Below are 17,910 nucleotides of genomic sequence, written 5' to 3'. Positions count from 1 at the left end.
GGACCTGTCCAAACAATGTCTAAAAACCACTTATTATAGGCTGTACATACGCGCCATAGTATAGCATGTTGAAAAAAGGGCCCAGAAAAGCCCCAAAAGTCAGAATTTAGCATGTTGAAAAAATGGCCAAAAACCACATAGTATAGTATGGCGAAAAATCTCAAATGTTGACCTGTTCAAAAAATGTCTGAAAACCACTTATTATAGGCTGTAGATACGCGCCATAGCATAGCATGTTGAAAAAAGGGCCCAAGAAAGCCCAAAAAGGTCATAATTTAGCATGTTGAAAAAATGGCCAAAAACCGCATAGTATAGTATGGCGAAAAATCTCAAATTTGGACCTGTCCAAAAAATGTCTAAAAACCACTTATTATAGACTGTAGATACGCGCCATAGTATAGCATGTTGAAAAAAGGGCCCAGAAAAGCCCAAAAAGTCAGAATTTAGCATGTTGAAAAAATGGCCAAAAACCGCATAGTATAGTATGGCGAAAAATCTCAAATTTGGACCTGTCAAAAAAATGTCTAAAAACCACTTATTAGAGGCTGTAAAGACGCGCCATAGCATAGCATGTTGAAAAAAGGGCCCAGAAAAGCCAAAAAGTTCATAATTTAGCATGTTGAAAAAATGGCCAAAAACCGCATAGTATAGTATGGCGAAAAATCTCAAATTTGGACTTGTCCAAAAAATGTCTAAAAACCACTTATTATAGGCTGTAGATCTGGCTATAGCATAGCATGTTGAAAAAGGGCCCAGAAAAGCCCCAAAAGTCATAATTTAGCCTGTTGAAAAATGGCCAAAACCGCATAGTATAGTATGGCGAAAAATCTCAAATTTGGACCTGTCCAAAAATGTCTAAAACCACTTATTATAGACTGTAGATACGCGCCATAGTATAGCATGTTGAAAAAAGGGCCCAGAAAAGCCCAAAAAGTCATAATTTAGCATGTTGAAAAAATGGCCAAAAACCGCATAGTATAGTATGGCGAAAAATCTCAAATTTGGACCTGTCCAAAAAATGTCTAAAAACCACTTATTATAGGCTGTAAAGACGCGCCATAGCATAGCATGTTGAAAAAAGGGCCCAGAAAAGCCAAAAAGGTCATAATTTAGCATGTTGAAAAAATGGCCAAAAAGCGCATAGTATAGTATGGCGAAAAATCTCAAATTTGGACCTGTCCAAAAAATGTCTAAAAACCACTTATTATAGACTGTGAATCTGCCGCCATAGTATAGCATGTTGAAAAAGGGCCCAGAAAAGCCCCAAAAGTCATAATTTAGCATGTTGAAAAAATGGCCAAAACCGCATAGTATAGTATGGCGAAAAATCTCAAATTTGGACGTGTCAAAAAATGTCTAAAAACCACTTATTATAGGCTGTGAATACGCCATAGTATAGCATGTTGAAAAAGGGCCCAGAAAAGCCCCTAAAGTCATAATTTAGCATGTTGAAAAATGGCCAAAAACCGCATAGTATAGTATGGCGAAAATCTCAAATTTGGACCTGTCCAAAAATTGTCTAAAAACCACTTATTATAGGCTGTACATACGCGCCATAGTATAGCATGTTGAAAAAAGGGCCCAGAAAAGCCAAAAAAGTCATAATTTAGCATGTTGAAAAAATTGCCAAAAACCGCATAGTATAGTATGGCGAAAAATCTCAAATTTGGACTTGTCCAAAAAATGTCTAAAAACCACTTATTATAGGCTGTAGATACGCGCTATAGCATAGCATGTTGAAAAAAGGGCCCAGAAAAGCCCCAAAAGTCAGAATTTAGCATATTGAAAAAATGGCCAAAAACCGCATAGTATAGTATGGCGAAAAATCTCAAATTTGGACCTGTCAAAAAAATGTCTAAAACCACTTATTATAGGCTGTAGATACGCCATAGTATAGCATGTTGAAAAAGGGCCCAGAAAAGCCCCAAAAGTCATAATTTAGCATGTTGAAAAATGGCCAAAAACCGCATAGTATAGTATGGCGAAAAATCTCAAATTTGGACCTGTCCAAAAATGTCTAAAACCACTTATTATAGGCTGTAGATACGCGCCATAGTATAGCATGTTGAAAAAGGGCCCAGAAAAGCCAAAAAGTCATAATTTAGCATGTTGAAAAATGGCCAAAAACCGCATAGTATAGTATGGCGAAAAAATCTCAAATTTGGACCTGTCAAAAAAATGTCTGAAAACCACTTATTATAGGCTGTAGATACGCGCCATAGCATAGCATGTTGAAAAAAGGGCCCAGAAAAGCCCCAAAAGTCATAATTTAGCATGTTGAAAAAATGGCCAAAAACCGCATAGTATAGTATGGCGAAAAATCTCAAATTTGGACGTGTCCAAAAATGTCTAAAAACCACTTATTATAGGCTGTAGATACGCGCCATAGTATAGCATGTTGAAAAAAGGGCCCAGAAAAGCCCCTAAAGTCATAATTTAGCATGTTGAAAAATGGCCAAAAAACCGCATAGTATAGTATGGCGAAAAATCTCAAATTTGGACCTGTCAAAAAATGTCTAAAACCACTTATTATAGGCTGTAGATACGCGCCATAGTATAGCATGTTGAAAAAAGGGCCCAGAAAAGCCCAAAAAGTCATAATTTAGCATGTTGAAAAAATGGCCAAAAACCGCATAGTATAGTATATGAAAAATCTCAAATTTGGACCTGTCCAAAAAATGTCTAAAAACCACTTATTATAGACTGTAGATCTGCCGCCATAGTATAGCATGTTGAAAAAGGGCCCAGAAAAGCCCCAAAAAGTCATAATTTAGCATGTTGAAAAATGGCCAAAAACCGCATAGTATAGTATGGCGAAAAATCTCAAATTTGGACCTGTCCAAAAATGTCTAAAACCACTTATTATAGGCTGTGAATACGCCGCCATAGTATAGCATGTTGAAAAAAGGCCCAGAAAAGCCAAAAAGTCAGAATTTAGCATGTTGAAAAATGGCCAAAAACCGCATAGTATAGTATGGCGAAAAATCTCAAATTTGGACGTGTCCAAAAAATGTCTAAAAACCACTTATTATAGGCTGTAGATACGCCATAGCATAGCATGTTGAAAAAAGGGCCCAGAAAAGCCAAAAAGGTCATAATTTAGCATGTTGAAAAAATGGCCAAAAAGCGCATAGTATAGTATGGCGAAAAATCTCAAATTTGGACTTGTCCAAAAAATGTCTAAAAACCACTTATTATAGGCTGTAGATACGCGCCATAGTATAGCATGTTGAAAAAAGGGCCCAGAAAAGCCCCAAAAGTCATAATTTAGCATGTTGAAAAAATGGCCAAAAACCGCATAGTATAGTATGGCGAAAAATCTCAAATTTGGACCTGTCAAAAATTGTCTGAAAACCACTTATTATAGGCTGTAGATACGCCGCCATAGCATAGCATGTTGAAAAAGGGCCCAGAAAAGCCCCAAAAGTCATAATTTAGCATGTTGAAAAAATGGCCAAAAACCGCATAGTATAGTATGGTGAAAAATCTCAAATTTGGACGTGTCCAAAAATGTCTAAAAACCACTTATTATAGGCTGTAGATACGCGCCATAGTATAGCATGTTGAAAAAAGGGCCCAGAAAAGCCCCAAAAGTCATAATTTAGCATGTTGAAAAAATGGCCAAAAACCGCATAGTATAGTATGGCGAAAAATCTCAAATGTTGACCTGTTCAAAAAATGTCTAAAAACCACTTATTATAGGCTGTAAAGACGCGCCATAGCATAGCATGTTGAAAAAAGGGCCCAGAAAAGCCCCAAAAGTCATAATTTAGCATGTTGAAAAAATGGCCAAAAACCGCATAGTATAGTATGGCGAAAAATCTCAAATTTGGACCTGTCCAAAAAATGTCTAAAAACCACTTATTATAGGCTGTAGATACGCGCCATAGTATAGCATGTTGAAAAAAGGGCCCAGAAAAGCCCAAAAAGTCATAATTTAGCATGTTGAAAAATGGCCAAAAACCATAGTATAGTATAGTATGGCGAAAAATCTCAAATTTGGACCTGTCCAAAAATGTCTAAAAACCACTTATTATAGACTGTAGAATCTGGCGCCATAGTATAGCATGTTGAAAAAGGGCCCAGAAAAGCCCAAAAGTCATAATTTAGCATGTTGAAAAAATGGCCAAAAACCGCATAGTATAGTATGGCGAAAAATCTCAAATTTGGACGTGTCCAAAAAATGTCTAAAAACCACTTATTATAGGCTGTAGATACGCGCCATAGTATAGCATGTTGAAAAAAGGGCCCAGAAAAGCCCCTAAAGTCATAATTTAGCATGTTGAAAAAATGGCCAAAAACCGCATAGTATAGTATGGCGAAAAATCTCAAATTTGGACCTGTCCAAAAATTGTCTGAAAACCACTTATTATAGGCTGTAGATACGCGCCATAGCATAGCATGTTGAAAAAAGGGCCCAGAAAAGCCCCAAAAGTCATAATTTAGCATGTTGAAAAAATGGCCAAAAACCGCATAGTATAGTATGGCGAAAAATCTCAAATTTGGACGTGTCCAAAAAATGTCTAAAAACCACTTATTATAGGCTGTAGATACGCGCCATAGTATAGCATGTTGAAAAAAGGACCCAGAAAAGCACAAAAAGCAATAATTTAGCATGTTGAAAAAATGGCCAAAAACCGCATAGTATAGTATGGCGAAAAATCTCAAATTTGGACCTGTCCAAAAATTGTCTAAAAACCACTTATTATAGGCTGTACATACGCGCCATAGTATAGCATGTTGAAAAAAGGGCCCAGAAAAGCCAAAAAAGTCATAATTTAGCATGTTGAAAAAATTGCCAAAAACCGCATAGTATAGTATGGCGAAAAATCTCAAATTTGGACTTGTCCAAAAAATGTCTAAAAACCACTTATTATAGGCTGTAGATACGCGCTATAGCATAGCATGTTGAAAAAAGGGCCCAGAAAAGCCCCAAAAGTCATAATTTAGCATGTTGAAAAAATGGCCAAAAACCGCATAGTATAGTATGGCGAAAAATCTCAAATTTGGACCTGTCCAAAAAATGTCTAAAACCACTGATTATAGGCTGTAGATACGCGCCATAGTATAGCATGTTGAAAAAAGGGCCCAGAAAAGCCAAAAAAGTCATAATTTAGCATGTTGAAAAAATGGCCAAAAACCGCATAGTATAGTATGGCGAAAAATCTCAAATTTGGACCTGTCCAAAAAATGTCTAAAAACCACTTAATATAGGCTGTAAAGACGCGCCATAGCATAGCATGTTGAAAAAAGGGCCCAGAAAAGCCAAAAAGGTCATAATTTAGCATGTTGAAAAAATGGCCAAAAAGCGCATAGTATAGTATGGCGAAAAATCTCAAATTTGGACTTGTCCAAAAAATGTCTAAAAACCACTTATTATAGACTGTAGATACGCGCCATAGCATAGCATGTTGAAAAAAGGGCCCAGAAAAGCCCCAAAAGTCATAATTTAGCATGTTGAAAAAATGGCCAAAAACCGCATAGTATAGTATGGCGAAAAATCTCAAATTTGGACCTGTCCAAAAATTGTCTGAAAACCACTTATTATAGGCTGTAGATACGCTCCCTAGTATAGCATGTTGTAAAAAAGGGCCCAGAAAACCCCAAACAGCCATAATTTAGCATTTTGAAAAAATGGCCAAAAACCGCATAGTATAGTATGGCGAAAAATCTCAAATTTGGACCTGTCAAAAATGTCTAAAACCACTTATTATAGGCTGTAGATACGCCATAGTATAGCATGTTGAAAAAAGGGCCCAGAAAAGCCCCAAAAGTCATAATTTAGCATGTTGAAAAAATGGCCAAAAACCGCATAGTATAGTATGGCGAAAAATCTCAAATGTTGACCTGTTCAAAAAATGTCTAAAAACCACTTATTATAGGCTGTGAATCATACGCCATAGCATAGCATGTTGAAAAAGGGCCCAGAAAAGCCCCAAAAGTCATAATTTAGCATGTTGAAAAATGGCCAAAAACCGCATAGTATAGTATGGAAAAAATCTCAAATTTGGACCTGTCCAAAAATGTCTAAAACCACTTATTATAGGCTGTGAATCTGGCGCCATAGTATAGCATGTTGAAAAAAGGGCCCAGAAAAGCCCCAAAAGTCATAATTTAGCATGTTGAAAAAATGGCCAAAACCGCATAGTATAGTATGGCGAAAAATCTCAAATTTGGACCTGTCCAAAAATGTCTAAAACCACTTATTATAGACTGTAGATCTGGCCATAGTATAGCATGTTGAAAAAAGGGCCCAGAAAAGCCCAAAAGTCATAATTTAGCATATTGAAAAAATGGCCAAAAACCGCATAGTATAGTATGGCGAAAAATCTCAAATTTGGACGTGTCCAAAAAATGTCTAAAAACCACTTATTATAGGCTGTAGATACGCGCCATAGTATAGCATGTTGAAAAAAGGGCCCAGAAAAGCCCCAAAAGTCATAATTTAGCATGTTGAAAAAATGGCCAAAAACCGCATAGTATAGTATGGCGAAAAATCTCAAATTTTGACCTGTCCAAAAATTGTCTGAAAACCACTTATTATAGGCTGTAGATACGCGCCATAGAATAGCATGTTGAAAAAAAGGGCCCAGAAAAGCCCAAAAAGACATAATTTAGCATATTGAAAAATGGCCAAAACCGCATAGTATAGTATGGCGAAAAATCTCAAATTTGGACCTGTCCAAAAAATGTCTAAAACCACTTATTATAGACTGTAGATACGCCGCCATAGCATAGCATGTTGAAAAAGGGCCCAGAAAAGCCCCAAAAGTCATAATTTAGCATGTTGAAAAAATGGCCAAAACCGCATAGTATAGTATGGCGAAAAATCTCAAATTTGGACGTGTCAAAAATGTCTAAAACCACTTATTATAGGCTGTAGATACGCCATATAGTATAGCATGTTGAAAAAAGGGCCCAGAAAAGGAAAAAAGGTAATAATTTAGCATGTTGAAAAAATGGCCAAAAACCGCATAGTATAGTATGGCGAAAAATCTCAAATTTGGACCTGTCCAAAAAATGTCTAAAAACCACTTATTATAGGCTGTAGATACGCGCCATAGTATAGCATGTTGAAAAAAGGGCCCAGAAAAGCCCCAAAAGTCATAATTTAGCATGTTGAAAAAATGGCCAAAAACCGCATAGTATAGTATGGCGAAAAATCTCAAATGTTGACCTGTTCAAAAAATGTCTGAAAACCACTTATTATAGGCTGTAGATACGCGCCATAGTATAGCATGTTGAAAAAAGGGCCCAGAAAAGCCCAAAAAGTCAGAATTTAGCATATTGAAAAAATGGCCAAAAACCGCATAGTATAGTATGGCGAAAAATCTCAAATTTGGACCTGTCCAAAAATGTCTAAAACCACTTATTATAGGCTGTGAATACGCCATAGTATAGCATGTTGAAAAAAGGGCCCAGAAAAGCCCCAAAAGTCATAATTTAGCATGTTGAAAAAATGGCCAAAAACCGCATAGTATAGTATGGCGAAAAATCTCAAATGTTGACCTGTCCAAAAAACGTCTAAAAACCACTTATTATAGGCTGTAGATACGCGCCATAGTATAGCATGTTGAAAAAAGGGCCCAGAAAAGCCCCAAAAGTCAGAATTTAGCATGTTGAAAAAATGGCCAAAAACCGCATAGTATAGTATGGCGAAAAATCTCAACTTTTGACCCGTCCAAAAAATGTCTGAAAACCACTTATTATAGGCTGTAGATACGCGCCATAGCATAGCATGTTGAAAAAAGGGCCCAGAAATGGAAAAAAGGTCATAATTTAGCATGTTGAAAAATTGGCCAAAAACCGCATAGTATACTATGGCGTTAAATCTCAAATTTGGACGTGTCCAAAAAATGTCTAAAAACCACTTATTATAGGCTGTAGATACGCACCATAGTATAGCATGTTGAAAAAAGGGCCCAGAAAAGCCCAAAAAGTCATAATTTAGCATGTTGAAAAATGGCCAAAAACCGCATAGTATAGTATGGCGAAAAATCTCAAATTTGGACCTGTCCAAAAATGTCTGAAAACCACTTATTATAGGCTGTAGAATCTGAAACATAGTATAGCATGTTGAAAAAAGGGCCCAGAAAAGGAAAAAAGGTAATAATTTAGCATGTTGAAAAATTGGCCAAAAACCGCATAGTATAGTATGGCGAAAAATCTCAAATTTTGACCCATTCAAAAAATGTCTGAAAACCACTTATTATAGACTGTAGATACGCGCCATAGCATAGCATGTTGAAAAAAGGGCCCAGAAAAGCCCAAAAAGTCATAATTTAGCATATTGAAAAAATGGCCAAAAACCGCATAGTATAGTATGGCGAAAAATCTCAAATTTGGACCTGTCCAAAAAATGTCTGAAAACCACTTATTATAGGCTGTAGATACGAAACATAGTATAGCATGTTGAAAAAAGGGCCCAGAAAAGGAAAAAAGGTAATAATTTAGCATGTTGAAAAATTGGCCAAAAACCGCATAGTATAGTATGGCGAAAAATCTCAAATTTTGACCCATTCAAAAAATGTCTGAAAACCACTTATTATAGACTGTGAATCTGGCGCCATAGCATAGCATGTTGAAAAAAGGGCCCAGAAAAGCCCAAAAAGTCATAATTTAGCATATTGAAAAAATGGCCAAAAACCGCATAGTATAGTATGGCAAAAAATCTCAAATTTGGACCTGTCCAAAAAATGTCTAAAAACAACTTATTATAGGCTGTAGATACGCACCATAGTATAGCATGTTGAAAAAAGGGCCCAGAAAAGCCCCAAAAGTCATAATTTAGCATGTTGAAAAAATGGCCAAAAACCGCATAGTATAGTATGGCGAAAAATCTCAAATTTGGACGTGTCCAAAAAATGTCTAAAAACCACTTATTATAGGCTGTAAAGACGCGCCATAGCATAGCATGTTGAAAAAAGGGCCCAGAAAAGCCCCAAAAGTCATAATTTAGCATGTTGAAAAAATGGCCAAAAACCGCATAGTATAGTATGGCGAAAAATCTCAAATTTTGACCTGTCCAAAAAATGTCTGAAAACCACTTATTATAGGCTGTAGATACGCGCCATGGCATAGCATGTTGAAAAAAGGGCCCAGAAAAGCCCCAAAAGTCATAATTTAGCATGTTGAAAAAATGGCCAAAAACCGCATAGTATAGTATGGCGAAAAATCTCAAATTTTGACCTGTCCAAAAAACGTCTAAAAACCACTTATTATAGGCTGTAGATATGCGCCATAGTATAGCATGTTGAAAAAAGGGCCCAGAAATGGAAAAAAGGTCATAATTTAGCATGTTGAAAAATTGGCCAAAAACCGCATAGTATACTATGGCGTTAAATCTCAAATTTGGACGTGTCCAAAAAATGTCTAAAAACCACTTATTATAGGCTGTAGATACGCGCCATAGTATAGCATGTTGAAAAAAGGGCCCAGAAAAGCCCCAAAAGTCAGAATTTAGCATGTTGAAAAAATGGCCAAAAACCGCATAGTATAGTATGGCGAAAAATCTCAAATTTTGACCCATCCAAAAAATGTCTGAAAACCACTTATTATAGGCTGTAGATACGCAACATAGTATAGCATGTTGAAAAAAGGGCCCAGAAAAGGAAAAAAGGTAATAATTTAGCATGTTGAAAAATTGGCCAAAAACCGCATAGTATAGTATGGCGAAAAATCTCAAATTTTGACCCATCAAAAAAATGTCTGAAAACCACTTATTATAGGCTGTAAAGACGCGCCATAGCATAGCATGTTGAAAAAAGGGCCCAGAAAAGCCCCAAAAGTCATAATTTAGCATGTTGAAAAAATGGCCAAAAACCGCATAGTATAGTATGGCGAAAAATCTCAAATTTTGACCTGTCCAAAAAACGTCTAAAAACCACTTATTATAGGCTGTAGATACGCGCCATAGTACAGCATGTTGAAAAAAGGGCCCAGAAAAGCCCCAAAAGTCATAATTTAGCATGTTGAAAAAATGGCCAAAAACCGCATAGTATAGTATGGCGAAAAATCTCAAATTTTGACCAGTCCAAAAAATGTCTGAAAACCACTTATTATAGGCTGTAGAGATGCGCCATAGCATAGCATGTTGAAAAAAGGGCCCAGAAAAGGAAAAAAGGTAATAATTTAGCATGTTGAAAAATTGGCCAAAAACCGCATAGTATAGTATGGCGAAAAATCTCAAATTTTGACCCATCCAAAAAATGTCTGAAAACCACTTATTATAGGCTGTAGATACGTGTCATAGTATAGCATGTTGAGAAAAGGGCCCAGAAAAGCCAAAATGGTCATAATTTAGCATGTTGAAAAAATGGCCAAAAACCGCATAGTATAGTATGGCGAAAAATCTCAAATTTGGACCTGTCAAAAAAATGCCTAAAAACCACTTATTATAGACTGTAGATACGCGCCATAGTATAGCATGTTGAAAAAAGGGCCTAGAAAAGCCAAAAAAGTCAGAATTTAGCATGTTGAAAAAATGGCCAAAAACCGCATAGTATAGTATGGCGAAAAATCTCAAATTTTGACCAGTCCAAAAAATGTCTGAAAACCACTTATTATAGGCTGTAGAGATGCGCCATAGCATAGCATGTTGAAAAAAGGGCCCAGAAAAGCCCCTAAAGTCAGAATTTAGCATGTTGAAAAATTGGCCAAAAACCGCATAGTATAGTATGGCGAAAAATCTCAAATTTGGACCTGTCCAAAAAATGTCTGAAAACCAGCTATTATAGGCTGTAGAGATGCGCCATAGCATAGCATGTTGAAAAAAGGGCCCAGAAAAGCCCAAAAGTCAGAATTTAGCATGTTGAAAAAATGGCCAAAAACCGCATAGTATAGTATGGCGAAAAATCTCAAATTTGGACGTGTCCAAAAAATGTCTGAAAACCACTTATTATAGGCTGTAGAGATGCGCCATAGCATAGCATGTTGAAACAAGGGCCTAGAAATGCCCAAATAGTCATTTTATTGCATGTTGAAAAAATGGCCAAAACCCGCATAGTATAGTATGGGGAAAATTCTCAAATTTTCACCCGTCCAAAAAATGTCTGAAAACCACTTATTATAGGCTGTAGAGACGCGCCATAGCATAGCATGTTGAAAAAAGGGCCCAAAAAAGCCCCAAAAGTCAGAATTTAGCATGTTGAAAAAATGGCCAAAAACCACATAGTATAGTATGGCGAAAAATCTCAGATTTTGACCCGTCCAAAAAATGTCTGAAAATCACTTATTGTAGGCTGTAGAGATGCGCCATAGCATAGCATGTTGAAAAAAGGGCCCAGAAAAGCCCCAAAAGTCATAATTTAGCATGTTGAAAAAATGGCCAAAAACCGCATAGTATAGTATGGCGAAAAATCTCAAATTTTGACCCGTCCAAAATATGTCTGAAAACCACTTATTATAGGCTGTAGAGACGCGCCATAGCATAGCATGTTGAAAAAAGGGCCCAGAAATGGAAAAAAGGTCATAATTTAGCATGTTGAAAAATTGGCCAAAAACCGCATAGTATACTATGGCGTTAAATCTCAAATTTGGACATGTCCAAAAAATGTCTAAAAACCACTTATTATATGCTGTAGATACGCACCATAGTATAGCATGTTGAAAAAAGGGCCCAGAAAAGCCCAAAAAGTCATAATTTAGCATGTTGAAAAAATGGCCAAAAACCGCATAGTATAGTATGGCGAAAAATCTCAAATTTGGACCTGTCCAAAAAATGTCTGAAAACCACTTATTATAGGCTGTAGATACGCAACATAGTATAGCATGTTGAAAAAAGGGCCCAGAAAAGGAAAAAAGGTAATAATTTAGCATGTTGAAAAATTGGCCAAAAACCGCATAGTATAGTATGGCGAAAAATCTCAAATTTGGACCTGTCCAAAAAATGTCTGAAAACCACTTATTATAGGCTGTAAAGACACGCCATAGCATAGCATGTTGAAAAAAGGGCCCAGAAAAGCCCCTAAAGTCAGAATTTAGCATGTTGAAAAATTGGCCAAAAACCGCATAGTATAGTATGGCGAAAAACCGCAAATTTTGACCTGTCCAAAAAATGTCTGAAAACCACTTATTATAGGCTGTAGATACGCGTCATAGTATAGCATGTTGAGAAAAGGGCCCAGAAAAGCCAAAATGGTCAGAATTTAGCATGTTGAAAAAATGGCCAAAAACCGCATAGTATAGTATGGCGAAAAATCTCAAATTTGGACCTGTCCAAAAAATGTCTGAAAACCACTTATTATAGGCTGTAGATACGCAACATAGTATAGCATGTTGAAAAAAGGGCCCAGAAAAGGAAAAAAGGTAATAATTTAGCATGTTGAAAAATTGGCCAAAAACCGCATAGTATAGTATGGCGAAAAATCTCAAATTTTGACCTGTCCAAAAAATGTCTGAAAACCACTTATTATAGACTGTAGATACATGCCATATCATAGCATGTTGAAAAAAGGGCCCAGAAAAGCCCAAAAAGTCATAATTTAGCATGTTGAAAAAATGGCCAAAAACCGCATAGTATAGTATGGCGAAAAATCTCAAATTTTGACCTGTCCAAAAAACGTCTAAAAACCACTTATTATAGGCTGTAGATACACGCCATAGTATAGCATGTTGAAAAAAGGGCCCAGAAAAGCCCCAAAAGTCATAATTTAGCATGTTGAAAAAATGGCCAAAAACCGCATAGTATAGTATGGCGAAAAATCTCAAATTTTGACCCGTCCAAAATATGTCTGAAAACCACTTATTATAGGCTGTAGAGACGCGCCATAGCATAGCATGTTGAAAAAAGGGCCCAGAAATGGAAAAAAGGTCATAATTTAGCATGTTGAAAAATTGGCCAAAAACCGCATAGTATAGTATGGCGAAAAATCTCAAATTTGGACCTGTCCAAAAAATGTCTGAAAACCACTTATTATAGGCTGTAGATACGCAACATAGTATAGCATGTTGAAAAAAGGGCCCAGAAAAGGAAAAAAGGTAATAATTTAGCATGTTGAAAAATTGGCCAAAAACCGCATAGTATAGTATGGCGAAAAATCTCAAATTTGGACCTGTCCAAAAAATGTCTGAAAACCACTTATTATAGGCTGTAAAGACACGCCATAGCATAGCATGTTGAAAAAAGGGCCCAGAAAAGCCCCTAAAGTCAGAATTTAGCATGTTGAAAAAATGGCCAAAAACCGCATAGTATAGTATGGCGAAAAACCGCAAATTTTGACCTGTCCAAAAAATGTCTGAAAACCACTTATTATAGGCTGTAGATACGCGTCATAGTATAGCATGTTGAGAAAAGGGCCCAGAAAAGCCAAAATGGTCATAATTTAGCATGTTGAAAAAATGGCCAAAAACCGCATAGTATAGTATGGCGAAAAATCTCAAATTTGGACCTGTCCAAAAAATGTCTAAAAACCACTTATTATAGACTGTAGATACGCGCCATAGTATAGCATGTTGAAAAAAGGGCCCAGAAAAGCCCCAAAAGTCATAATTTAGCATGTTGAAAAAATGGCCTAAAACCACATAGTATAGTATGGCAAAAAATCTCAGATTTTGACTTGTCTAAAAAATGCCTAAAAACCACTTATTATAGACTGTAGATACGCGCCATAGCATAGCATGTTGAAAAAAGGGCCCAGAAAAGCCAAAAAAAGTCAGAATTTAGCATGTTGAAAAAATGGCCAAAAACCGCATAGTATAGTATGGCGAAAAATCTCAAATTTGGACCTGTCCAAAAAATGTCTGAAAACCACTTATTATAGGCTGTAGATACGCAACATAGTATAGCATGTTGAAAAAAGGGCCCAGAAAAGGAAAAAAGGTAATAATTTAGCATGTTGAAAAATTGGCCAAAAACCGCATAGTATAGTATGGCGAAAAATCTCAAATTTGGACCTGTCCAAAAAATGTCTGAAAACCACTTATTATAGGCTGTAAAGACACGCCATAGCATAGCATGTTGAAAAAAGGGCCCAGAAAAGCCCCTAAAGTCAGAATTTAGCATGTTGAAAAAATGGCCAAAAACCGCATAGTATAGTATGGCGAAAAACCGCAAATTTTGACCTGTCCAAAAATTGTCTAAAAACCACTTATTATAGGCTGTAGATACGCGTCATAGTATAGCATGTTGAAAAAAGGGCCCAGAAAAGCCCCAAAAGTCATAATTTAGCATGTTGAAAAAATGGCCAAAAACCGCATAGTATAGTATGGCGAAAAATCTCAAATTTGGACCTGTCCAAAAAATGTCTAAAAACCACTTATTATAGACTGTAGATACGTGCCATAGCATAGCATGTTGAAAAAAGGGCCCAGAAATGGAAAAAAGGTCATAATTTAGCATGTTGAAAAATTGGCCAAAAACCGCATAGTATACTATGGCGTTAAATCTCAAATTTGGACATGTCCAAAACATGTCTAAAAACCACTTATTATATGCTGTAGATACGCACCATAGTATAGCATGTTGAAAAAAGGGCCCAGAAAAGCCCAAAAAGTCATAATTTAGCATGTTGAAAAAATGGCCAAAAACCGCATAGTATAGTATGGCAAAAAATCTCAAATTTGGACCTGTCCAAAAAATGTCTGAAAACCACTTATTATAGGCTGTAGATACGCAACATAGTATAGCATGTTGAAAAAAGGGCCCAGAAAAGGAAAAAAGGTAATAATTTAGCATGTTGAAAAATTGGCCAAAAACCGCATAGTATAGTATGGCGAAAAATCTCAAATTTGGACCTGTCCAAAAAATGTCTGAAAACCACTTATTATAGGCTGTAGATACGCGTCATAGTATAGCATGTTGAGAAAAGGGACCAGAAAAGCCAAAATGGTCATAATTTAGCATGTTGAAAAAATGGCCAAAAACCGCATAGTATAGTATGGCGAAAAATCTCAAATTTGGACCTGTCCAAAAAATGTCTAAAAACCACTTATTATAGACTGTAGATACGCGGCATAGTATAGCATGTTGAAAAAAGGGCCCAGAAAAGCCCCAAAAGTCATAATTTAGCATGTTGAAAAAATGGCCTAAAACCACATAGTATAGTATGGCAAAAAATCTCAGATTTTGACTTGTCTAAAAAATGCCTAAAAACCACTTATTATAGACTGTGAATCTGGCATACATAGCATAGCATGTTGAAAAAAGGGCCCAGAAAAGCCAAAAAAAGTCAGAATTTAGCATGTTGAAAAAAATGGCAAAAAACCGCATAGTATAGTATGGCGAAAAATCTCAAATTTGGACTTGTCCAAAAAATGTCTGAAAACCACCTATTATAGACTGTAGATACGCGCCATAGCATAGCATGTTGAAAAAAGGGCCCAGAAAAGCCCCTAAAGTCAGAATTTAGCATGTTGAAAAAATGGCCAAAAACCGCATAGTATAGTATGGCGAAAAATCTCAAATTTGGACCTGTCCAAAAAATGTCTGAAAACCACTTATTATAGGCTGTAGAGATGCGCCATAGCATAGCATGTTGAAACAAGGGCCTAGAAATGCCCAAATAGTCATTTTATTGCATGTTGAAAAAATGGCCAAAACCCGCATAGTATAGTATGGGGAAAATTCTCAGATTTTGACCCGTCCAAAAAATGTCTGAAAATCACTTATTGTAGGCTGTAGAGATGCGCCATAGTATAGCATGTTGAAAAAAGGGCCCAGAAAAGCCCCTAAAGTCATAATTTAGCATGTTGAAAAAATGGCCAAAAACCGCATAGTATAGTATGGCGAAAAATCTCAAATTTGGACCTGCCCCAAAAATGTCTGAAAACAATATATGATAGCTCGTCGAGACACGCCTTAGCATAGCATGTTGAAAAAAGGGCCCAGAAAAGCCCCAAAAGTCATAATTTAGCATTTTGAAAAAATGGCCAAAACCCGTAAGTATAGTATGGCGAAAAATCTCAAATTTTGACCTGTCCAAACAATGTCTAAAAACCACTCATTATAGGTTGTAGATACACGCCATAGTATAGCATGTTGAAAAAAGGGCCCAGAAAAGCCCCAAAAGGCATTTTCTTGCATGTTGAAAAAATGGCCAAAATCCACATAGTATAGTATGGCGAAAAATCTCAAATTTGGACCTGCCCCAAAAATGTCTGAAAACCACTTATGATAGCTTGTCGAGACACGCCTTAGCATAGCATGTTGAAAAAAGGGCCCAGAAAAGCCCCAAAAGTCAGAATTTAGCATGTTGAAATAATGGCCAAAAACTGCATAGTATAGTCTGGCAAAAAATCTCAAATTTTGACCTGTCCAAACAATGTCTAAAAACCACTCATTATAGGTTGTAGATACGCGCCATAGTATAGCATGTTGAAAAATGGGCCCAGAAAAGCCCCAAAAGTCATTTTATCGCATGTTGAAAAAATGGCCAAAACCCGCATAGGCGAAAAATCTCAAATTTTGACCCCTCCAAAAAATGTCTGAAAAACACGTATTATAGCTCTTAGCGACATGCCATAGTATAGCATGTTGAAAAAAGGGTCCAGAAAAGCCCAAAAAGTCAGAATTTAGCAGGTTGAAAAAATGGCCAAAAACCGCATAGTATAGTATGGCGAAAAATCTCAAATTTTGACCTGTCCCAAAAATGTCTGAAAACCACTTATTATAGCTCGTAGAGACACGCCATAACATAGCATGTTGAAAAAAGGGCCCAGAAAAGCCCAAAAAGTCATATTATAGCATTTTGGAAAAAATGGCCAAAAACAGCATAGTATAGTATGGCGAAAAATCTCAAAATTGTCCCAAAAGTGTCTGAAAACCACATTTCATACCTTGTAAAGAGGTGCCATAGCATATCTTGTTGAATAAAAGGCCCCAAAAAGCCCAAAAGTCATGATATAGCATGTTGAAAAAAAATCACCAAAAAATGCATAGTATAGTGTGGTGAACAATCTCAATGTTGCCATGTCCCAAAAATGGCTGAAAACTGCTCATAATAGCTTCTACAGATGTATCATATTATAGCACATCAAAAAAAATGAGCTAAAAATGTCACAATATTGCATGTAAAAAAAATTGCCGAAAACTGTATAATCTCAAATTTTGACATTTCCAGAAAATAGTTTAAAATCACTTATTATAGCTCATAGAGATGTGTGATAGTATAGCACATCGACAAAACGGTCGAAAAAGGCAAAAAACGTCAAAAATGACTGAAAAGATCATTGTATTGCATTGTTGTGTTGCTGAAGACTGCAATAAACTCTTTGCAACTGACTTTGCCATCTCCAGTGCTCTTCTTGAGTGACTTGCAAGTTTGCAAGTCTAGAAAGTGTAGACCACCAAGTTTAGCGCTAACTTAAGACAGTCTTCTGAAAAACTATCCACAACTCATGTCATAAAAATGTTATATAATATGTTATAGTATTGCTCGTCGTTTTACTGGCCCCCCAACGTGACATGAAATGCATGCATATTTTAATCATCAGGGGTCTATTTCACTATATTCAATCCTTTGTCCACTGCAAAACCCCCCTCCAATCTAAAAAATGTCCATCTGAAAAATGTCCCTACCACAGCTGATGAAAGTCTCCAGCAGCTGCTCCTTCGTCAGGCTCTCCTCCACCTCCACCCTCACCACGTCACAGCTGAGCCTCCCTGCCTCCTGCTTGGACTGGTTAAGAAAAGGGGGGGGGGGGGCAAAAAGATGTGAGAGGTAAGGAGTGAGCACGTTGTCATGGAAACAAAGGAAATCTACTACTACTACTACTATGCGCACAGAGAAATGCAGCAAGAGGAGAATTTGAATGAGCAGAGAGGGCTTTTCCAGGTGCATTGCTGCTATCACAGAGTGGCATTTTTCTTCCATCCTGGATTTATTTGAATTTTTAAAATGTTTTTTTATCGACATAATACACAGGCATAAAATGATATGTATGGAAAATGTGAAGGTATACAGTACTAAACTG

The 17,910-nt window shown here is 36.6% G+C and overlaps 1 protein-coding gene across 1 annotated transcript in view; it reads right to left on the bottom strand.

Moving 5' to 3' along the window:
• cttnbp2 (cortactin binding protein 2) overlaps positions 1 to 17,910 on the bottom strand; it is a 165,381-nt gene that overhangs the window by 47,207 nt on the left and 100,264 nt on the right. Inside the window, exon 14 of the mRNA XM_042495910.2 lies at positions 17,516 to 17,615. Coding sequence (XP_042351844.2) covers positions 17,516 to 17,615 — 100 coding nt within the window. The remainder of the gene's footprint in view (positions 1 to 17,515; positions 17,616 to 17,910) is intronic.

This window comes from Plectropomus leopardus, chromosome 7 (genome assembly GCF_026936395.1).
Source record: "Plectropomus leopardus strain MGB_pleo_1.0 chromosome 7, ASM2693639v1, whole genome shotgun sequence".
NCBI classification, from domain to species: Eukaryota; Metazoa; Chordata; class Actinopteri; order Perciformes; family Serranidae; genus Plectropomus; species Plectropomus leopardus.
Note: the sequence above shows the minus strand (reverse complement) of the source record. Positions and strands in the feature narration are given on the sequence as shown.